At 32.5% G+C, this 23,606-nt stretch overlaps 2 protein-coding genes across 2 annotated transcripts; both read left to right on the top strand.

The window, feature by feature from the left end:
* Nucleotides 1–1,291: 1,291 nt before the first annotated feature.
* LOC111702658 (protein obstructor-E) lies at nt 1,292–4,005 on the top strand. Its single transcript, XM_023474412.1, has 9 exons — nt 1,292–1,403; nt 1,484–1,580; nt 1,788–1,839; nt 1,919–2,005; nt 2,465–2,540; nt 2,608–2,668; nt 2,982–3,080; nt 3,662–3,732; nt 3,814–4,005. The coding sequence occupies exons 1-9, from the start codon at nt 1,364–1,366 to the stop codon at nt 3,906–3,908; spliced, it is 678 nt and encodes a 225-aa protein (XP_023330180.1). The 5' UTR covers nt 1,292–1,363; the 3' UTR covers nt 3,909–4,005.
* A 7,025-nt stretch (nt 4,006–11,030) lies between these two features.
* On the top strand, nt 11,031–22,846 carry LOC111702655 (uncharacterized). Its single transcript, XM_023474410.1, has 14 exons — nt 11,031–11,210; nt 11,885–11,954; nt 12,462–12,504; nt 12,773–12,852; nt 12,918–13,080; nt 13,137–13,172; nt 15,541–15,604; nt 15,891–15,949; nt 17,088–17,146; nt 18,021–18,077; nt 18,580–18,633; nt 20,786–20,872; nt 21,981–22,124; nt 22,748–22,846. Exons 1-13 carry the CDS (start codon nt 11,118–11,120, stop codon nt 22,091–22,093), a joined length of 978 nt encoding a protein of 325 aa, XP_023330178.1. The 5' UTR covers nt 11,031–11,117; the 3' UTR covers nt 22,094–22,124; nt 22,748–22,846.
* The last annotated feature ends 760 nt before the right edge of the window (nt 22,847–23,606 follow it).

The following is a 23,606-nucleotide window of genomic DNA, read 5'->3' as shown; positions in this document are numbered from 1 at the left end:
GGAAAACTGTGTATATCTTGTAGAACTGTGAATATCCTGAAAAAAGTGTTTGTATCCTAGAAAACTGTTTATATCCTGGAGATCGTTTGTATCCTGGAAAACAGTGGCGCAGCTAGGCCTTTTCTGGGGGAGGGGCTAGCCCCCCAGTTCCTCAAAAAATTTTAAGAAGAGCTTTTTTAGGGATTTGATTGCAAAACAAAAAAAAAATTCAGGCTTTGTATTTATTTAAAAATCATATGAAGACACAGTAGCTAAAAGTAAATATTGTTCTTCTGTTATTCTAATCTCCTTCAGTCAAAAACAAATTTCAAACATGTTTTATTCTGAAAATAAAAAATAATAAATAAAGATTAAACAATAAACAGATTATAATTATTTAATTTTCATACACACTAAACACAATGGACTTAGCAATGCACATTTAGTCGATCTAAGTAAAATTTGCTAAATCTTCCAGAATGAAAAAGGTTTTACAAAATCTGAAAAATGTTTAGAATCAAAAACTATTTTTTTAAAGAATCATTACAATCGACTTTTCCTTTAAAAGAGTACGCCAAGATGCATTTCATTATTAGTATGCTCAATGACTGTCGTGAAATGTACGGAGAAATAGTGTTTTGTTCAAACGCGTTCTTCCATGAGTTATCAGTGTCCGAGTATTGTCCGACCATAAACACATACATATGCGACCCCTATCCACGAAAAAAAGGGAAAGCTTATTACGAATTTGATTTGAACGCAGCAAACTATCTTAAACATAAGAAATTGTACTTTGATTTAATTTCAAATTCATAATGGATCTTAAAAACAAGACACTGCAATCAATTTATGAAATGAAATCAGGGAGCTACTTTGATTAGTGCTGCCACCTTTTCTCAAATAAATCATGGCCACAGTACGGCTAATGCACGGCTAATGATCCAGATACCGTATGGCGTGAGAAACTCTGTCCGTCCATGAATAACTCACGGGAGACATCTAGCGGCCATATTATCGTCCTCCAAAGTACGTGAACTACACGTCCACTATCTGTAGAAGGAACGGCCTCTGACCTAAAATGTGGTCGCACACCCTAAATATCATTAAATTAAATATTCCTTTCAGAGAACGCAATAAGTAGACACACTAAGAATATAATTACTTGATTTTTAAATCATTAAACATTTTGTTTGTCAAAAAACAGTATTTTTCTAAAGGTTATCTTATAGATATATAAATATAATTCAAATTCAAAACGACATTTTTTACTTCTTCTCGTTGTTTACATTTTTGTTTAAAAATTAAGATTGTTGTTTACATTATTCAGCAGTACACATCAGACTATCATTCGCACGTCACAGCACTTTTACTGTATAGCGTGAAAATGATTAATATCAGATTTATCAGGATTCTTGTGATAGTAGGTACGATAGCATTTAACATTGATTAGTTGTTGGCTAGTTAGTAGTTTTACATTAAGTTATTAAATGCTGTTTTACTTTAGGTTTGGCTTTGATTCAGAAAGCAAGCCCCGAGCCTGTAACTCAGTGCCATAAAACTGGAGAAAGATATTTTATTTCGGATTTTGAGCAGTGTGACAGGTTGGATTTTCTTTATGGGTGGCGCCGGGGTGCCACCTCCCCACCTTAACTCCTCTTAATGCAATTATTTTATGGACCTTAATCTTATGAGCCTTGTTTACGAACCAGTGATTTATGATAGTCTTTTCGGCTAATAAATTTTAGTCAGATGTTCAAGGTTCTCTCGTAGGAAATATTTTGTTAAACGATATGACCAAAAATGTTAAGGTTTCATATGTGCGACGAAGATGGAAATTTAGCAGCAGAGTTTTTATGCCAGGTACATTTTTAATGTAAAAGAAATTACTTCGTGAAAGACTGATTTGTTTTTGTGCATTAATATTATTTCTCAATTTCAGGATGGTTTAGTATATGAGCCCATAAGTAAGCAGTGTGGACTTCCCTTTAAAATTGATTGTATTGGATCAGGCAGAACTAAACTTCAGGTTAGATATCGTCTTTTGTTTAGAGGCTGGTTTCAATTAATTAATTAAGTTAACACTAGACGTCGCTAATTGAACGTTGCCCCTATTTGTGCCACACTTCGGCCAATTTTTTAGACGTTCTACCATAGGTAGAACCATAGTCTCACTATGGTTACGCTTTACCAGAGCAGTGTAGATAGATAGATACGACCTATAGTTGTACCAGGATTAATAAGAAATCTGCCCTGAAATTGCAAATAAGTTTTGCCCTTTCTTCCTTTTTCATTAATTACGATATTTTGGTTCCTTGTTATAGACACATGGTTATTGAATTTGTTTTATTAATAGTTTTCTTTTTGAAACCCATCCACGACAATTTAGTACGAGTTTTAACATGCGGACAAAAGTACTTGGTTTACCACTTACAACCATTATTCAATTTGCTTGATCCATGGCTTATTTTTCTTTATTCTTTTCTAGGAGCCTCAGGGTAAATCCAACTGCAAAAGATTGAATGGTAAATGGGCTATAGCTGGTACCTGTGATCAGTATATAGGTAAATATTTGAATAACTTTTAAATTGGACTTAAATAATTTTTCATTTCTAATGCATGATTTATTAGATTGTACTAATGGAGTAGAACGGCTGGTCACGTGTCAAAACCATCTGGTTTATGATGATGCGTAAGTTCTAGTTTTATTTACCCTTGCTCATTAAAAACTGACAAGTCTAAACTCTAAATCTGGAGAAATTTTTTAGATAATCGAAATTACTTTTACGCCAATAACTAATAAAGTTTAAATCTAGACAACGATTATAGATCTTTATTTAAGAATTTTTGATTTTATGACCTATTTGAGGTTACAAGGCCTAACCTTCCTATTTCAAATATAAAATTTAATATTGAAATACTGCCAGTTAATTGACTATATTTTTTATCTAAAATTAAGGAATTAGCTTTCATTTGACTATTTAAATAAAATGTTAAATGTTTAGGTCTGGTAACTGTGAGCATCCTGATGCTGCTAACCGTGTTGGTTGTACTGCTGAGGAGCTGTATGGATTCTCTTGCCCTAGATCTATTGATGGGGGCAGGTAGTTATTTGAATACTTACCCATCCCAATATTCAGTACTTGCCTGTCCAAATACTTGCCTGTGTCTCAATGCTTGCCTGTCTTAATGCTTGCTTGTCTCCCTCTTTTAGGTCTGGTTTAATGATTCGTGAATGGTTAGTTAAGGAACATGCCATTATATCTGCATCCTGAAATGTTGAAATATTTTCACCATCAGGTTGCCTTGCCTGTCCAAATACTTGCCTGTCTCAATGCTTGCCTGTCTCAATGCTTGCCTGTCTCAATGCTTGCCTGTCTCAATGCTTGCTTGTCTCCCTCTTTTAGGTCTGGTTTAATGATTCGTGAATGGTTAGTTAAGGAACATGCCATTATATCTGCATCCTGAAATGTTGAAATATTTTCACCATCAGGTTGCAAAGATAAAGGGGTTTTACATTTAAAATTGATGGGAAAGACTCTAGGATTATACCATCAGGTTGCAAAGAAGTAAATAATTGAATATGGCAAACTAACTTTATTTGGTAATAACTCTTTCGTGAATACTCGCCTCAAATTTATAATGTAAAAATATATTCCTAAAGTAACTTATTAATTTATTTGAGATATGCTGCTGAATCTGACTGCCGAGCATTCTTCACATGTGCTGTATACACCAACTACCATCCTAGACTAAGTATGTTATTTTGATAAAATGAATTTTTGTTAAATGTGAAATGTCGTTTTTTGGAAAATAATTGTATCAATTTTGTCTTAGGTGGTTGTCCGGTTAACACAGTGTTTAACCCTGCCAAGCAACAGTGCGATGATCCTGAGAATGTTCCAAACTGCAAAGATTACTACAAGAGCTGATTTAAGATCAAATTTTTTCTCCAATTCGTATTGAATGTTTTATGTTTTTTTACTGTGATATTTTACTGATGACATAAATATATTTTTCTTATCTTTATTTTTTATTTTATTATTTTATTTTATTTTACATTTTAAGTAATTATGTGAAGATTTGAAAAGATTGCTAAACGTATATTTGTACTACATTTATAAATATAGGAAGGTTAATAAATGTAAGAAGGTCAAATGATTATCGGTAAAATGTAAATCGTTGTCTCCAAATTAGACCTTGTGTAAGCATATACCCCAATCACGAAGGGGGGTAGTAACTTTTAAATTAAATTCTTAAAATATATCACTTTTTAACATAGCTGTGTAAGAGAGGGTAGGATGCAAGACTGACAAATTATTGTCTTTAACATAAATGTTAACTATAAGCTACGGATCGAAAATTTACTTTTTAAAAAAGTAAGCCCTGTATTAATTCTAAATGAGCCTCTGCTATGCAGATACAAGCCTCTACGAGACCGAGCTATAACTATGCAGTAAGAGCATGCGTAATACTTTAAAATGTGTCTTAAGAAATGCAGGAGGTTTTTTTTTGAACTTTTTCTTAAGTTTAACCCTATCCCTTCTGGGGTACTTGAAAACCAGGATATGCTGGGGGGGGGGGGTAAATCCCATGTTTTATGTACAAATATGACTAATGATACATCATTAGAAAGCTATTGTGCTCTACTTTTAGAATCTGCAAAAAAAATTGTAAATTTGCAAAAATTGAATTTTTTTTCGCAAAATCCAGTTTTATAGTAAGAATGTTTGCAAAAAAAAATTTGTCCAAAAAATTAAAAATTATACATTTTTGTAAAGCCCTTGACCATGCCATTTCAAATATGTAAAAATTTTGCAAAATTTTAAATAACCTGATTTTTAATCAAGAAAAACTAAAAATGTGCAAATTTCCTTTGACAGGCTGTTTGCAAAAAATTTGCAATTTTTTTTTCGCAAAACTTGTGCAATCCGTTTCCTTATGTCATAGGCTTTCCAAAAAGCTAAATTTTATCAAAATCTGACCAGTGAAAATGGGTCAAAACAAAGATTTAGTTTGTTACAGGCAAAAGCAGTCATTCAGGCAGTGTGCCTGAGGACTCAGGCAGTTAGTATTAAAGCCCGGTTTTAGGCCTAAAGGGAGGGCTTTGGGTATGTAAGAAAAGTCAGAAAATTTCAACAGCCTCAGACCAATACTTTTTGAGTTATGTAAAAAAAACTACAGGGGGGGGGTCAAATTGACCCCCCCCCCCCAGCAGGAATAGGGTTAAAAGATTTCTTATAAATTTTTTGACATAGTGGCATGAGAGGTTTCTCAAAGATGAAGTTTTTATTAATCCTAATTAAATGGTATTTAAAACTTTAAAATGTTTTACACAAAGGAAAATATTTGAGAAAAAAATTTGGAATGAATTTTTAATTCATCTTACTGCACAGCGGAGGCTTCTTTATTGCATAGTGGAGGCTTGGTCTGCCTAGCAAGTCTATAAGGCTCGTGCCTGCATAGCGGAGGCTCATGGCGTCCGGGGGCTCTCTCCCTCGCTCGACTAAAATTAAAATTAGGTCTCTTCCCATAGTGTTTAACTCGAGTTATGAAATGTTGTAATCTCTAGATTTTTTATAAAGAAAGTAAAAGCTGTTTGGGTCTTGCATTAGTTCATCTTCGCTGACAATTTCTTTCTTGTAAATTTACATATGCGCATAGGGTTGTTAATCGTTTTTGTAAACGATCGTTAAACGATCGTTTTTTGTTTCGTTTTCAAAAACGATCGTTTCGTTTTCGAAAAAAACGATCGTTTTTAAAAACGACCCACTCGTTTTGAACTTTTAGAAAACGAATAGCGATCGTTTTTGAAAACGATTGTTTTTAATAAAACGATTTGCGACCGTTTTTTATACGATTGTTTTTTAAAAAAACGATCGTTTTTGAAATTTTTTTTATTGACAATTATGTTAACGATCGTTAACGAAAGTTGTCGTTAACGATCGTTAACGAAGGGTCGTTGTTAACGATCGTTAACGAAACGACGAATTTTATAAAAACGATCGTTTTGAAAAACAATCGTTTTTAAAAGCGAGCGTTTTGAAAAATGATCGTTTTAAAAACGACCATTTTTAAAAACGAACTTTTAAAAAAAACGATCGTATTTAAAAACGATCGTTTCGTTTTCGATTTTTGGTCGTCGTTATCATAACGAAACGATAGTTTTTCTGAAAAATGAAAACGTTAACATCCCTATATGCGCATTAGTTCTCCAATGTACATTTTTCCATCTCTTTTCCTTTCAAATTATTAGGATGGTTACAAAGGGAACTTAATTGATTGACATTATTATGTAAACTGGTTGAAATTTTTTAAATTCTGTGCATAAAAGACCTGATAATTATAAATGAATAATAGATGGAACAGAATTTTCTGGTTTACAGATTAAAAACCAAACATTTCTGTGTAACGTTAACTGGTTTTTTTTTATATGAACGGGAAACCAGAGTTTTTATACGGTTTAGGAAACGAAACCTAGAAATTTTCCGGTTAAGGAAAAAAAACCGGAATTATCCTGCGGATTACGGAATCTAAACCGGAAAAAATCCTGTTTCCTTTTGTCTCCCGGATTAATGGAAACTCTACTGCAAATTAGGGGTTATAATGGTTAAAATTAAGCAACATTACTGGTACGACTTTGTGCACTCGTATCTCCTTGTTTTATTTAACGCGCAATTACGGGAAAAGCAAATTTATCCTATTTATCCTACATATTTGAATTCGAAACTTTTCTCCTTTTTCAATATCACTAAGAGGAGTTATATGATTAAAAACCAGATTTCAATTTTACGTGCACTTCACTTTCCTAGTGATCCGGACCTTGCAGTACACATTTTACTTAAATGATTATATTTAATTAATTAATATTTATATAGTATTATATTAATAAACTTTAAGAATCATGTTTCAATCACATCAGTGGCCGAATTTAAAGAATTTGAGCGGCGGTTTAAATTTAAGCCGCGGTTTAAATATGGTTGGTTCCACTTAAAATTGTATTAAATGTTTCAAGATTTAAGCCGGTCCTTAATTTAAACCGGGTTTTGGCGGATTTAAACCGTGGCTCAAATTCTTTAAATTCCATCTCTCTTCTAATTTCTAAGTTTACGTTAAATCTGTTACTTTAAAACTTCTCAGTTCAAAATGAGAGGTTTAAATGATCTGGTGGCGTTTATCTGCATTTTATCACGTGTAATATTATTAGGCATGTTAATCTAAAATATAAAAGAAATCATTACAAATATTTTAACCTCATTCAAAGATTTACCATTTTCAGTTACTATACAGGGTGTCCCACGAAACATTACAGTTGGTGAAAAGTTTTAAATGTCTTCTTCCATAGTTTTTTTAAGTTGTTTGAACCCTAAGAGAATATCTAAAATTTGTCATAGAAGCCATATTATAGTAAAATTGATTTTAAAAAAAATATATTTGAGTAAAAGATTTTTTAAAATAAATAAATGCAAAAAGTCTAATATCTAACTCGAATATGGAAGAAGACATTTAAAACTATTCACAAACTATCATGTTTCGTGGGACACCCTGTACCTTATTTTTAAGATCGTACCATTTTTTCCTTCAGTTTTCCAAAAGCCTATTTTTGATATTATATGAAGGGTCCAGAAGTTTATTTTTGATAAGATTGAGATAAACTTAGTACTGTAGTATAACCTAATGATATTTAATGAACAAATTGTATCCACAGGGTTATCCACAAAGGATACTGTAAAGGATACTGTAAAGGATACTGTAAAGAATACTGTAAAAGATAATGTAAAGGATACTGTAAAGAATACTGTAAAGGATTCTGTAAAGGATACTGTAAAGAATACTGTAAAGGATACTGTAAAGGATACTGTAAAGAATACTGTAAAGGATATTGTAAAGGATACTGTAAAGGATACTGTAAAGAATACTGTAAAGGATACTGTAAAGGATACTGTAAAGACGATTAAAAACTCTTCAAATTCAACAATTTTAAATTAAAAATTTTCCACCTTGAATGTGGTATTTGAAGGGTTTATCTGATGATTTGACATAGAAAGACAAAAGTTTACTGTTGTATGGGAATCAAAAATATAAGTAAACGGATAGTATAAATTCCGTATAGTCGTCTCTGAAGTCTCATCCTTGGTGGGTAACCCTGTACTATTTGTTATTCAAAGAAATTAAGTTTTTTTACTTTTGTACACTGTAACACCCTGTGATTGTAATACATGTTTCTGAAGAATTCAGTGTAATTTCAGTTTCGGTAACTTCATTCAGGGAATAAATTCTTAAATTATCATGATTATCACTATTATCATTGTAATTATTATTAGTATCATTATTATTACTATTATTAGTATCATTACTATTACTATAATTAACCTTTTCACTATCATTATTACTACATATATTTTAACATGAAAAAATGATCATCAACATCTTACCTTATTGAAACAATTAACAGCCCTGAAGATTTTAGAGGTAGCAAAATTTAGATTTTTTAGCCTTTTTTTCCATCCACCACACAGCTATGCAAAATATGCATAAACATTTCCGACCGGGCCAACTGCACCTTTTTATATAGATATGTATCTATACACGTACATATAGAGGATGTGAATTAAAAACTTATTTGAGTAATTTCAGGGTAAACTAGAAATAGCCTATTAGCTATTTATTGTAATTAGTCCTACTTTTCAAAGATAACGATTTCGTTCAGAATTCCAGTACAGAGGTATGATGATACCTTTGTATAGACACTCGGCTCTATCCTAGCCTTTTGTAGCTTTAAATGTCAAAGAATTGGCCTAAACCCCCCCAAAAAAATGTGATGGGGAATGTTTTTCATTATGGAACAAAATGTTGCATAACAGTCCACATTTTAACCAGTAATTAAACAATCATTTTGATCCATAGTTTAAATACATAAAAGTTGGTTTCAATACATAAATGGGCAAATTTTCGCTAAATTACATTTCCTCAGTTCGCATTCAGGATGTAGATCGTTAATTGTGTTGTCGCTGGGTCATATGTTGTGGCTCCAAAATTGAGTCCACAATTTAAGGGATAAGAAAAATATAAAAATACCAAACTTTACTTTTCATATTTTATCTTTATAAATCTTCATTTTCTAATTTAGTTGACTATGCCGCTAATCCTGGCTTTATGCGGTTTGGAAAATAGATTTGGTTGACTTAAATGTAGTGATTATTCCTCTCCAAGTATAAATTCGGACTGATTTTTATTCTTGAATTAATAATACTGTTAAAGTAAATGTCAGCTGATTTTATACTGTTAAAGTGATTGTCAGCTGATTTATACTGTTAAAGTAAATGTCAGCTGATTTTATATAGGGTTTTTCACAAAAGATGAGAATGTAAAGACGACCTGAAACTCGTGTAATATAACGATCCGTATTCCGTAGCTAGAATTAAGACTTCTGCCTTAGACATAATCTAACAATGGCTTATTTAATGATTTGGAAAAGAAAGAAACAAGTTTACAGTTGCAGGGTAGCGCATGAATATAAGGAAACAGGCAGTTTACATTCTGTACAGTCTGTAAAGTATAATCCTTTGTGGTTAACCCTGTATTGATAATTGCTATGCTTATTGATAGTAAATTGGCTTCAATTTTCTGGTATGCCGAAGGATGTGCATACGCAAATATATCTCAACAAGAAAACTAAAATATCATGTTTGTTTGCTGCCATGTTTGATTTGTGTTAAGTTCTCTACATAGTGAATGTCAGTTTCTGAAAACAACGAAACCCCGTTAATTCTTCAAACGTTAAAAAACAAAATATCTGAACTGCAGTTTATGATAAAAACTAATGGATGATTTTAAAAAATAACGGCAAATTTTGTTACTTTCATGGCTTAAAAGACATAATACATTATTATATTGATGTGTAATGATGTTTTGGTTTGACTATGCATTTCAAAATAAAAACAGCAAGACACATTTTTCTGGAAATATTGCAGACGCCGTCTTTCAGTTTTCAAGTGTGTCTCAGACTTGGTATTTGAACCATTTGATGATGTAAAAATTAGGATTTTTACCGGAAATCCGGGATATGGTTTACGAACAAATATTATCCGGAATTTTTTTCCAATCCATCAGAGAAAGGGTTCCGTAATTCCGAAATGTACGAAAACTTTTTCCGGAATTCCGAAATGTTTTAAAATAATGTTCCAAAATTTTCCGGAAAAAGTTTTCTAAATAACATTAGGAACATCTTAAACTTATGTAAAAGATTAAACCAGTAAGTAATACTATCTACATAATAAAATTCGTGCCTGATTTAGATATAGTTGAAGTTATATACAGGGTGTCCCACGAAACATGCCAGTAGCAAGACGACTTAAAAGCCGTCTTTGATCTTTGAATTTCTTAGTGACATTCAGTCGTCAACCTACTTTAACATGCATGAATCTTGAAAAAAATAATCACAAAATTCTCTTAGTCCTGGGATTTCCAAAATGTGGTCTACCTTTTTTGTGTTGTCAATACATACCGGAGATATCAGAATTATAAAAAAGCAAATATGCAAAAATCCACATATTTACTCAATAATCAAGCAAATTTAAGCAAAATCAGTGCAAGAAAATAAGTGCGTAAAATTCGATAAATTATACACTTTTAAACTGCCATCAGCAAACTCAAATACGCCAAAATAATCACAATAGTGTATTCAAGAAAAACTGAAAATGTGCAATTTCACTGAAAACTCGTCTGTGCAAAATATTTTTCAAAATTCTTTGCAAAAATTGTGCAATGTTCTTTCTTTTGTTTGACTTTCCTCAGAGCTATAAAATGTTGAAATCCAAGGATTTGAACTGGGTCTAAATAAAGATTAAGTCTATTATTCGGAAGGAGGAAATACATAGGGGAGTGATTCAATGGGAGGGAGGATAGCGAAAGGGAGATGAAATATTGAGGAGCTGGAGGTACAAGGAGGGGAGAAAGAGAGGGAATGAGAGCAGCGATTTTTTGTTGAATATAACTTTATCACTGATTTTCAAATGTGTACACTAACCTGCAGAACCTGCAGGACACAGTACAGTTCAGTACAGTATAAGTAGCCTTATAAAACAGTTTCTGTACGCAATTCGAACAACAAACACAGTTTTGTTTTTATACATAGCAAAATGAGTAAGAAATCAGTTTTTACCTTTTTAGTTATTATTTTGATATTTACGACAGTGAACAGACTTTTAGCAGTACCTACACCAATAGACCAGGTAAAAATATTTTGTGGGGTAATAATTCCCCGCCCCCACCGGCCAAACCCGCCGTTTAACCCTAAACAGGCGGACCTATGTATTACATAATGGGGGGGGGTGATTGAAAAAAGGTTTGTTGATTTGTCAGATCAATGTTTAATAAAGTTATGACCACTGGTTTAGTTTAGATTCTGTATGCATACATTATGGAAGGGGTCAAATGCCTCGACTTTTTTGGAATCAAATGATTTCATGCTTTCTAGTAGAAGCAAGCTAATTTTTTAGTTGTAAATTTTATGATTGCTTTTCTGCCGTTGTTGAAACGGAATGGAAAAGCAACTCTATGTGACCTTTTAATTAAAGTATTGCATTCCCAATTCACAACGAAGATTTTTACTTTTTTCTTGGAAAGATTTTGTGTTTTAAAGGTACTGTTGTGAATTAAGCAAGCGCGCCACGCCGTAGAGAGAAGGTTATATAAAATTACGTCAACAGTACTTTTAATGTTTATGTGAGCAGTGAGACATGACAAATTTAGACTTAAATTATAAATACCAAATAGATTCTATTTGATAAATACCATGTTTGGAAATTTTAAGAGGCTGCCCTTTTTCTACTGGATATATCTTTCTGTAGTATACCATGAGGATGTGTGTGGGGGGAGCTCAATTGAAAATATAAATATTTTACAGAACAACGAGAAGGACAGAAATGAGTTTTTGACAAATTTTCTTTCGTTGTCAGCTTCCTCTTTGCTTAAAGGTAACTTATTATATTTATTATTTATTGTAAACAAATCTTCTAATTTAGATCCTCAGTTACAAAAATGGTCAAGAAAACCCGTGGTTAAGCAATATTTTTAATTTCCCGTAGTTGTGCACAATTTTTTCGTCTTTTGAGATGAAATGCGCGATTTTTTCCCCGAAAACTTCGCAGAACGGGTGGTTATTTTACATAACTGTCCCAAGGGACGTTGGTGGAATCATAGGTCGATATGTTGGTGAAAAGGTGGTAAAATATATTAATGACGGTATTTATTAAAGTTAAACACTTAAGATTGATTATTGAATGTCTTGAGAAACTACGTAATTTTACTAAATAATCAGCTAGAAAAATATACATACGTCATCGATTTTAAAATTAAGGTTCAAGGGTATTGTTAAAAAAACAAGTATAAAGCAACTCTGTTAATGAAGGGTCACTTGAATTACGTGTACAGTCCATTTACTTAATTTATAACGTGCAGACTGGCAAATGTTTTCTTTCCAGGTGATCAGAATGATACCGATCACATAGAAATTATAAAGGACAGGTATTTTTCTCGTCAAATATTGATTCAAAACTTATTTTTATGTTAAAATGTCTTGGAAATTGTGTATTTCAAGAAATACCTTTTTTGTAATTTCTTTAAAGATCAATTATATACTCAACTTATTGTATTATTTTTCTAAATTTTTAAATTCTTTAAATGCTATTAACTAATAAATTATCAATAATGATTTTCTGTTCAAGGTAAAATTCAGTTGAATTCTATTTTTTTTTGGGTTATTTATAATTTTATATTTTAATATTTTCCTCAGAAGTTTACCGGTATCTATAGAGGGCACAGCTTTACAAGAAAAAGATGAAATATTGAAAAACGACGACTTTCAAAGACAACGTAAGAAAACGATTTAGTTTTTATAGGATTGTCTAAAATCAATAAATTTCTATTCTTACTTTTAGGAATAATTTCTCCTAGATTTAATCCCTCGAGAAATTCACAAAGAGAAGAAATCAAAAACCTTAAAAAGACGAAAAATGTAAATCCAGAAGAAGACGATCTTGGTCCCCCTCCTCTTCCTCCCCTTCGGGAAACGGAGTTTTTTAGAACAAGGTTCAAAACCAGGTATAAAAATTAGGTTGCTTTCTAAATATAAATATTAAATAAATCTTTGCTTTCAGTCCAGTTTTTGATCTGAAATCTGCAGATTTTCTGAGGTTGGTAATTCTAGCAGTTTTTAGGACATTAAATGATTTTGTATTTTTTTGTATTCCTCAGAGGTGTTATCTGGAACTTGTCCAATTGACTTGTTAAAAACGACTTATACTGAAAAACGTAGCGTCCATACAAATTAAGAAAGTTTGCAATATACGACTCATATCGTAAAATAATCAATTTAATTTCAAACATATTCAAATATTACAACCTTAAGATAATATTTCATAATATTTTTATTTGTTTTATATACAATGCACTAAAAACGAGTTTTTCCGATGGGTGTCTTTGTTGTGTAATCATTTAAATTCAGCATCAAGAGCAGAGACATCTGGCGGTCAAACTATCTCGGCGTTTTATGTGCATTGTATACAAAACGAACAAACCATATTATGAAATATTAACTATAGATTCTAATAAGTCGAAAAATAATCGATGATTTTAATATCTAAATGATTTGTTAGAAATTAAATTGATTATTTTACGATACGATTCATACATTGTAACTTTCTGAATTTTTATGGACGCTACGTTCTTCAGTATACGTCGTTTTTGACAATTGTCTCCTTATAGACGCAACAGATGGAAGTGAGATTAGTAGCGATCAAAAGCGATTATTTTTCGCCGTAAACCTATACCCCTTTTCATTTTTCGCGAACACTTCCTTTAAAGAGGAATGTCCACATTTCCATAAAAAGGGTGGGGTGGGGGGCCTTCGGACTTCGTTTTTAGAGATATCTCTCTGATTTTTGCATGCAGGCCTGAATTGTGATCTAGTTTTTCAATCAAAAATTAAAGTGGGGAAAAAGTAAATTTTTTTAAAAACTTTGTGATTTGTCCATACGGGGTGTCTAAACTCATCAACATTGGGTCGGGAACAGGGAATAGGACTAACGGGAAAGGAAATGGCGCTGGTCTGGCATGAGAAAGCCAGTCGCACTGCTTTGCAGACAAGTTCGGTAAACCTTACACACACTCTTTTGGTACAGACACACAACATGACTTCAGTCAAGGAAATTGCAGAACAATGTCGTCAATTATAATTAAACTTAAATAACGACTAGTTTATTGTAAACTTTGATCAAATTATATTCTTTGCATGAAAATTTGACTTAAAGTGTTGACTTAATTATATAAAAAACATACTACATGTATATTAAACTTATTTTTAAGTAAGCAATTAACAATAAACAAATGTACTCTCCTAGACTGTACAAATAACGAGATTCGTATGTACTGTAAATACCTACAGTACACACCTTTGGTTCGGTAAACTTTACACACACTCTTTTGGTACAGACACACACACATTACGTTTCCGCCCCCTGGTAGGGAAACTCAATTCTGAACTCTATATTGCATTTCCCCCTCTCCTTATACCATTCCCCCCTTTCCCAAATTTTCCCCCTCCTAAAGGCCAAAGAAGCCTTCCGACTTTATTACTTGAGATGTCTCTCTGATTTTTTGCATGCAGGCCTAAATTGTGATCTAGTTTTTGAATCAAACAACAAAATGTGGGAAAAATAATTTTCCCCTGTTTTTTCCCGCATTTTTGGGACATTTGTTCAAAAACTTTGTGATAGGTCCATGTGGGTTGTCTAAAGTCATCAACATTGGGTCGGGAAACTCAATTTTGAACTCAATATTGCATTTCCCCCTCTCCTTATCCCATTTCCCCCCTTTCCCGCATTTTCCCCTTCCTAAAGGTCAAATAAGCCTTCTGACTTTATTACTAGAGATTCATCTCTGATTTTTTGCATGCAGGCCTGAATTGTGATCCAGTTTTTGGATCAAAAACCAAAGTGGGGGAAAAATAATTTTTTCCGCATTTTTCGGAAATTTTTTAAAACTTTGTGAAAAAATGTTTAAAAAATGCGGGAAAAATCAAGGGAAAAAATATTTTTTCCCCACTTTGGTTTGATTAAAAACTAGATCACAATTCAGGTCTGCAAGCAAAAAATCAGAGAGAAATCTCTAAAGACAAAGTCAGAAGGGGGTCCCATCCTTTGTATGGAAATATGGACATTCCTCTTTAAAGGGAGTGTTCGCAAAAAATGAAAAGGGGTATAGGCTTACAGCGAAAAATAATCGCTTTTGATCGCTACTAATCTTACTTCCGCAGAAATTTTTGTTTCTTTCCAATTTTTCCGTCCTTGAAAACCACAGATTTTAACTGATCCAGCAGGGCTTAGCCCTATAGCCCCTCCCCTGAGATATTCTTTTGGATCCTATTTTATTAGTAATAATATTATTGGAAAGTTTTTCTATAAGCTGTTTGTGGCATTATAAAGGGGCATAAAAAAATTACAAAAATATTTCTTAAAAATATATTGTTAAAACATTTTAAGTTTGATGCTTATTATTGTGTAGTACAGACACCCTTGCTCGTGATCCTAAATCCACTGATGCTTTGTCCAAACGCAAAGATGAACAGGTGAACTTTTTAAAATTAAAAATGTCTTTTTAAAAATTTCAAATTTTTTAAATCTTTGAATTCCTTCCCAAAATTCTTTTGCCTATTTACAATATTTTTAATTAATTCCACCAAATTTAATTTCTTTTTCAAAATTTGTAATTTCTTCTTTAAAATGTTAAACTTCTCTTACACAATTATTTATTTCTTTATTAAATGTTTTGAAATGGTTAGAGAATTTCACATATTCTTTATCAAAATGTTTAATTTTTCTAAGATTTAAATTCTAATATTTTAAATATATTAGGCTGGAGTGATAGGAGGAGTGGTGGGTGGAGTAGTTGGAGCAGTAGGATTTATTATCAGGTTGATTATTTTCTAATTAGCAATTATTTAAGATTTCTAATTGTTAACATCCTTGAGAAAAAAAAACATGAATATCACTAGGGATGGGCAATAGAAACTTTTAATGTTTTTAGACTTTTTATTAGATTTAAAATTGTATTCTGTAAATTCTTTTTTTATTAAACATGCAAATTTGTTGTTTTTTGTTTTGTTCTGATTTTCCCCTTTTTTATTATGCGCTTGTTGCATTGTTTGTTTTTTATATGTTCCTATTTCTTTCTTACAAACCCATATTTCCCCCCGCCCCACAAAACCCCTTGAGTTCATTCCCAAATTTCGTAATTTTGTATCTCATAACGGTCAACTTATTTCCAACCTCCCTCCCCTCGTATTCATTATACATTTCATTTAGTTTTATTAATACTACCATTCTTTAAGGTTGACTAAAATTCTTACAAAATTTTTTTAAATTCTTTTATTTTTATTTCTCCATACTTTTTTCCCAGGTTTTTTTACTTTTCTGTATATTGCCTTTTTTATAGCTATAATTTTCTAATTTATAACTATGTAATAATTTTGATCAATTTCTGTAGAAGACTGATGTCGAGGATGTAAAAATATATCGAAATTAATTTCTAAACCAAACCAAAAATCTTTTTTATTTGCGATAATGAAAACTTTTTTTCAATAAGGGAAATTAACATTTTTTATCCTAGTTGAAAATATAAGGCAAAAATTAACCAAAAACTATCGTTTTAAAAAGTCAAAAAATTCCAATCGTTTTTGTCTTATATTTTCTTCTGGGGAACAAATTTGCATGTTTGATAAATAGAAACTTCTACAATCTAAATATATTAAATCTAGCTATTGCCTATTGCTTCAAATCATACGAGTAAATTTTGGCATTTTCCACTTTGATTTAAGTAGAACATGTTAAATATTTTTTGACCATCTCTTTAAACACTTGTTCCGAGTTTCTAATTTTCTGAATTAAAAGAAAAAAAGAATGTTTTCATTCATTTTTCATTGTTTAAGGAAATCTGTTTTTTTTTCCGCTCGTGAATTGACAGACAAAATATTGTTTTCTTTGAAATGCTGATAACAAAACAATAACGATATTTTCTTTTAAATATGCTAGATAACTGATATTAATTTTCAGCAAAAAAATCATATTGGTTGCTGTGCTCTTGGCTGTTCTCCTTGCAATGTCACTAACAGGAATATAATGAACATTTATTGACAAATTTCAAACTTTTATCCACAATTATTACTTGATATATTTACAAGACTGTTTTCGTTAAACTTTCTTTTAAGGACAAGAATTAAAATAGAGCCATTCACTCCAGACTAACCAGAGTGAGCAGTATTTGGTTTCTTCTATTTGAAATCCACCGTGTTTTGGTCTACAATTCATCAATCTTTTAACTTACGTATTTGTTAATTCTATACTTTTTCATTCAAAATGCATATGCCGACAAAAAAGTATTTAAGAAAAAAGTGTAAAAATTGTAATCGAAAGTCACAGCTTTCCGGAATATTGACAGAATCGTTAAATCCACGTGCATTTAATAGCCTAATAGGATACAGGCTTTATTTCAAGTTTCAATTTCAAATTTCAATATTACCCTGAATCTAAAGAGTGGTACGTTTGATTCTCAAGTACAGTATGATTAGAGTTTTTTCTAATCAAGGTTGAATGAAATATCGATGTTTTCCTTGCTAAAGATTGGTTTTGATCGGTTTTAGTTTCTTTAAAAAGATGACTTTCAGATTTATGGAGCAAAGAAAAACGGAGCGAATTGTCAAAATTTAACACTTTTCTGTGTTAAACTGCGATATATCTCTTTCATTGTTACTAAGATAAATGTATTAAGGGTATTGTTATGAATCGAACATGCTACTACTCTATATAAATAAAGTGTTACTTGACATTACGTCACGTTTGATTTTAGTTTATTCTTTATGTATTTTCATTGGTCTTTCATTTAAAAATAAACATTCTTTTTACACGCCCTCGGGTTTATTATTGAATCCCTCGGGAGTTTCCATGGATTCCAATTGTTCTGAGAGTAAATGATACATTGTATGTAAGGTTTGGACCCTGAAAGTTTACTGCAAACATTCACAGACAACTTTGGGTTCGGATTTAGTAAGTATATTCAATACTTATAGTTTATTGCTGAAATTATCTAATTGACAACTAATTACTAGTATCATAAAATTCAATATTTACCATTCTAAATGGTTTTTGAATTTAGGAACCTGAAAAGACTCTTGGAAACACTGCTTTCTGAAATCAAAAATCTGCTGGAACATTATTTCTCATAATGTCCCAGGACAATTATGAAAAATAATATCCCAGAAGATTTTCCAGAAAAAGTAGTTGTGCACAATTTTATGATTTTATCGTCTTTTAAGATGAAAATGCGCAGATTTTTTTCCCGAAAATTTCGCAGAACAGGTGGTTATTGTACATAAGTGTCCCAAGGGACATTAAGTAACCTAACCTCCCTCTGCCGGGGGAATCATAGATCGGTAATGTTGGTCAAAAGTCGGTCAAATAATTAAAACGAATACTAATTATTAGTTTAGATGGAGAGGTTGGGGTTAATAGATTAAATGATTTAATCGAATACTAATTATTAGTTTAGATGTAGAGGTTGGGGTGAATGTCAGCACTGAAGGATCAAGTTCATCAAGTGCAGGTAAAGATGTGCATCAAGTTCATCAAGTGCAAGTAGAGATGGGCATCAAGTTCATCAATTGCAGGTAGACATGGACATCAAGGTCATCAAGTGCAGGTTGAGATAGGCATCAAGTTCATCAAGTGTAGGTAGAGATGGGCATCAAGTTCATCAAGTGCAGTTAGAGATGGGCATTAAGTTAATCAAGTGCAGGTAAAGATTGGCATAAAGTTCATCAAGTGCAGGTAGAGATAGGCATCAAGTTCATTAAGTGCAGGTAAAGATGGGCATCAAGGTTCATCAAGTGCAGGTAGTTCATCACGGGCAGGTAGAAATAGGTATCAAGTTCATCAAGTGTAGGTAGAGATGGGCATCAGGTTTATCAAGTGCATGTACAGATGGGCATCAAGTTCATCATGCACAGGTAGAGATAGGCATCAATTTCATCAAGTGCAGGTAGAGATGAGCATCGAGTTCATCAAGTGTAGTTAGAGATGGGCATCAAGTTCAACAAGTGTAGGTAGATATGGGCATTAAGTTCATCAAGTGTAGGTAGAGATGGGCATCAAGTTCATCAAGTGCATTTACAGATGGGCATCAAGTTGATCAAGTGCAGGTAGAGATATGCATCATGTTCATCAAGTGCAGGTAGAGATGGGCATCAAGTTCATCAAGTGCAGGTAGAGATAGGCATCAATTTCATCAAGTGCAGGTTGAGATAGACATCGAGTTCATCAAGTGCAGGAAGAGAGAGACATTAAGTTCATCAAGTGCAGGTAGAGATAGGCATCAAGTTTATCAAGTGCAGGTAGGGATGGGCATAAAGTTCATCAAGTGCAGGTAGAGATATGCATCAAGTTCATCAAGTGCAGGTAGAGATGGGCATCAAGTTCATCAAGGGCAGGTAGAGATAGGCATCAATTTCATCAAGTGCAGGTAGAGATAGACATCGAGTTCATCAAGTGCAGGAAGAGAGAGACATTAAGTTCATCAAGTGCATGTACAGATGGGCATCAAGTTCATCAAGTGCAGGGAGAGATGGGCATCAAGTTCATCAAGTGCAGGTAGAGATGGGCATCAAGTTCATCAAGCGCAGGTAGAGATAGGCATCAAGTTTATCAAGTGCAGGTAGGGATGGGCTTAAAGTTCATCAAGTGCAGGTAGAGATAGGCATTAATTTAATCATGCGCAGGTAGAGATAGGCATTAAGTCCATCAAGTGTAGGTAGAGATGGGCATCAAGTTCATCAAGTGCTGGTAGAGATGGGCATCAAGTTCATCAAATGCAGGTAGAGATAGGCATTAAGTTCATCAAGTGCAGGTAGAGATAGGCATTAAGTTTATCAAGTGCAGGTAGAGATAGGCATTAAGTTCATCAAGTGCAGGTAAAGATAGGTATTAAGTTCATCAAGTGCAGGTGGAGATAGGTATTAAGTTTATTAAGTGCAGGTAGAGATAGGCATCAAGTTCATCAAGTTCATGTAGAGATGGCCATCAAGTTCATCAAGTGCAGGTAGAGATAGGCATTAAGTTCATCAAGAGCAGGTAGAGATGGGCATCAAGTTCATCAAGTACAGTTAGAGATAGGCATCAATTTCATCAAGTGCAGTTAGAGATAGGCATCAAGTTCATCAAGTGCAAGTAGAGATAGGCATTAAGTTTATCAAGTGCAGGTAGAGATAGGCATTAAGTTTATCAAGTGCAGGTAGAGATAGGCATTAAGTTCATCAAGTGCAGGTAAAGATAGGTATTAAGTTCATCAAGTGTAGGTAGAGATAGGCATTAAGTTTATCAAGTGTATCAAGTGCAGGTAAAGATTGGCATCAAGTTCATCAAGTGCAAGTAGAGATAGGCATAGTTTTTTGTTTCGTTTTTAAACCTTTCCAACCCTTGTTTTTTAGAAAATACAAAAAAACGCTAAGGAAACTTTTTTAATGCAATTTAAGATATTAGTTTACTAATTTTAAAATGACAAATCAAGAACAACAATTTTTGCAGATAAAAAAAACTAGGCCCAGCTACTCGAAGAAGACTCGAAAACAATAAAACTTTGGCCGGGATTTATATCCTTTACTTCTTGTTTTTACAAAACAGATGCTAGATTCTTAAAATCTTAAAATATAGATTAAATTAAACTATTTTCTGAAACTATTGATTTTTTGTTTACTTTTTAGGATTTCTTGAAAAAGCTTTTAACACATTAAATTCTCTGGTCGGTGTAATTATCAATATGAACACTAACTGGATGGGAAACTCTTTAGGTAGGTTTACGATAACTCTTAAGATATTCTTAGTATAACTCTTTAAGTAGGTTTAGGATAATTGTTTAGGTAGGTTTAGAATAGGGTTTCCAGTCGAAATTTTGCAAAAATTGCGCAAAGATTTGCTTATGTTTCGAAGAAAATTTGCACGAAATTTCGATGTTTTTGCGCATTGTTGCGCAAAAGCTATTTTTCGGAAATTCATACCATACTGTCCAAATATTAAAATCTTTCATAATTTATGCACTATATGGCGTGCAACAAATATTACTTAATTTCGTTTTCATGCATAATGCTGTACACAAATTTCAATTTTCGTATTCATAGGCATTGCGAAATTACAGGCAAAAATTACCAGTATTCATGCGAATATCATGAAAAAATTTATTTGTTTCGAATGAATGCGCAATTTCGTGCAAAACTGGTTTCGTATTAATACGAAAATGATGCGGACTTTCGAGCAAAAAAAAGTCATTTCGTGCAACTGTTGCACAAGAGAATTAACTGTTTGGTGGAAACCCTAGTTTAGAATAACTCTCCAGGTAGGTTTAAGATAATTCTTTAGGTAAGTTTAGGATAACTCTTTAAGATAGGTTTAGGATAACTCTAAAGGGTAGGTTAAGGATAACTCTATAGAGTAGATTAAAGATAAATCTTTTGATAATTCGTAGATAGGTTAAGGATAACTCTTAAGGAAGGTTTAGGATAACTCTTTAAGATAGGCTTAGGATAACTCATACGGCAGGTTTAGGATAACTCTTTAGGTAGGTTTAGGATAACTCTTTAGGTAGGTTTAGAATAACTCTTTAGGTAGGTTAAGGATAACTCATAAGGCAGGTTTAGGATAACTCTTTAGATAGGTTTTAATTATAACTCTTTAGGAAGGTTTAAAATAACTCTTGGTAAGTATTGGATAACTCGTTGGATAGGTTAAGAATAACTCTTTAAGATAGTTAAACAATAACTCCTTGTTTAGGCTTAGATAGTTAAATTATTTATGATGGTTGAGAATTACTCCCATTATAAATAAAAAATATCTATTCTAAATGATAATGTTTAGATTATCTGTCAAACATTAAATTGTGATGTTTAATATTTGAATGTTTAGGAGTTATGGTTGAAGGAGGAACGGAAGGGGGAGGGTTTAATGTCTCCTTTGCTCCATCAGGATCTGACAGTGATTCTACTAAACAGTTCAACTTTAACCTTAATCAACAATAAAAAGAAAAAACTATGTTCCAGAGTTTTAAAGGAATTGTTCAAATATTTTTGTATAATTTTTCAAACATATTATTCAAATTATGAATATCTTTGGTTTTGCATAATTGAAATGCAAAACCTAATAAATATTGCTATTTGAAATTTGTCTGAATAGGCCTTTTAGTTTTTTTGTCGTCTTCTATTTGAGTTTCTATACGCAACATCCCCCCTACTGAACTTCTGACCTACTAATTTTCCGACCTACTGCAATATCGGACCTACGCCAGCTGTTTATTTAAGTATTGTTTTAGGGTTAGGTTAGGTTTTTTTGTATTATTTTAGGGTTAGGTTCGATTAAGACAATTTCTGGGCCGAGCGCTGCGGCTAGGACAGGCTAGGGGACCGGGCGCTGCGGCCATAAGTCCATATAGCAGCTGTAAAACCACTTGCTAGTAGGTCGGATGTGTAGTAAAGCAGATTTGGCGTAGGTCAGAAGTGGAGTTTAGCGGATTTGTGTAGGTCAAAAAATACACCAACCTCCTTACTTGTGTTTAGTGTTTTTAGTGTTTCTGGATATTTGCGATTGTGGCATCTGATCTGAGGTCAAATATGGAGCATTTTTCAAAATTTAATAAATCTAGCATTACCCAAATATCTCAACAATTCCTTTACAAGAAATAATAAGTTAGACATTTTACAGATTGAAAAATCTTAACACCTTTTTCTTGTAATCAACCCTTTAATTACTTAGAATAAATATAGAATTATGTATAACTTATCGATTTTAATAAAACGGGTGCAGGGGGGGGGGGTTCGATGCAATTTTAAGGTTAACATTTTACATTCAACCAGCAAAGTTAAAGAGACTATCGGCGTAATTAAAAAGTTGCCTAATTCACATAAGTGACATTTTTATCTTTGCCAAATATCGTTGTTTTTCTAGCTTATAACGTGGATTCTGGACATTTCATTTAATGCTTAATGGATATCGTTGTATATTCAGTATTCAATTACCTTAAAATTTAAGTGTAAATTAATGTGAATGCTCAATGTTATTGTAATATTAAAGTAATTATGTAAACACGAGAATCATATAAGATTACAAATTTTTGACTTCCTATTAAGTTAGTGGATGAACTTTTTCTTTCTTATCCTTGTACATTAAACAGAACTAGAGGAGCTACAAACCAAACCAATGATTTTGTATAAACTATGACCGGAGGTTAGTCAAGGATAAGGATTGGGAGAGTGAAGTGCACGGGGTTCAGAATGTGTGGGGGGGGGGGACAATAGGCAAATAAAAAAACCATGAGTTTTTATATTTCAAACTCAAATTTTGCAACCTGATAGTGCAAACCTTTGATGTCTTGAGATTGACTCTTCGATCTAACAAATCAAAGTTTTAAAAATCAAAGGTTTAATTCATCGAGTTTGCGGCAAAAGCTTAGTTTCTTTTTACTCGATAATTCATACCGTTCCTATTATTTAATTATTTAGAACTCGTTCCAGAACGTATTTTTAACATAATACCGTT

The sequence above is a fragment of the Eurytemora carolleeae genome, unplaced genomic scaffold (assembly GCF_000591075.1).
Source record: "Eurytemora carolleeae unplaced genomic scaffold, Eaff_2.0 scaffold412, whole genome shotgun sequence".
NCBI lineage: Eukaryota > Metazoa > Arthropoda > Copepoda > Calanoida > Temoridae > Eurytemora > Eurytemora carolleeae.
This window is presented reverse-complemented; position numbering and strand designations above follow the sequence as displayed.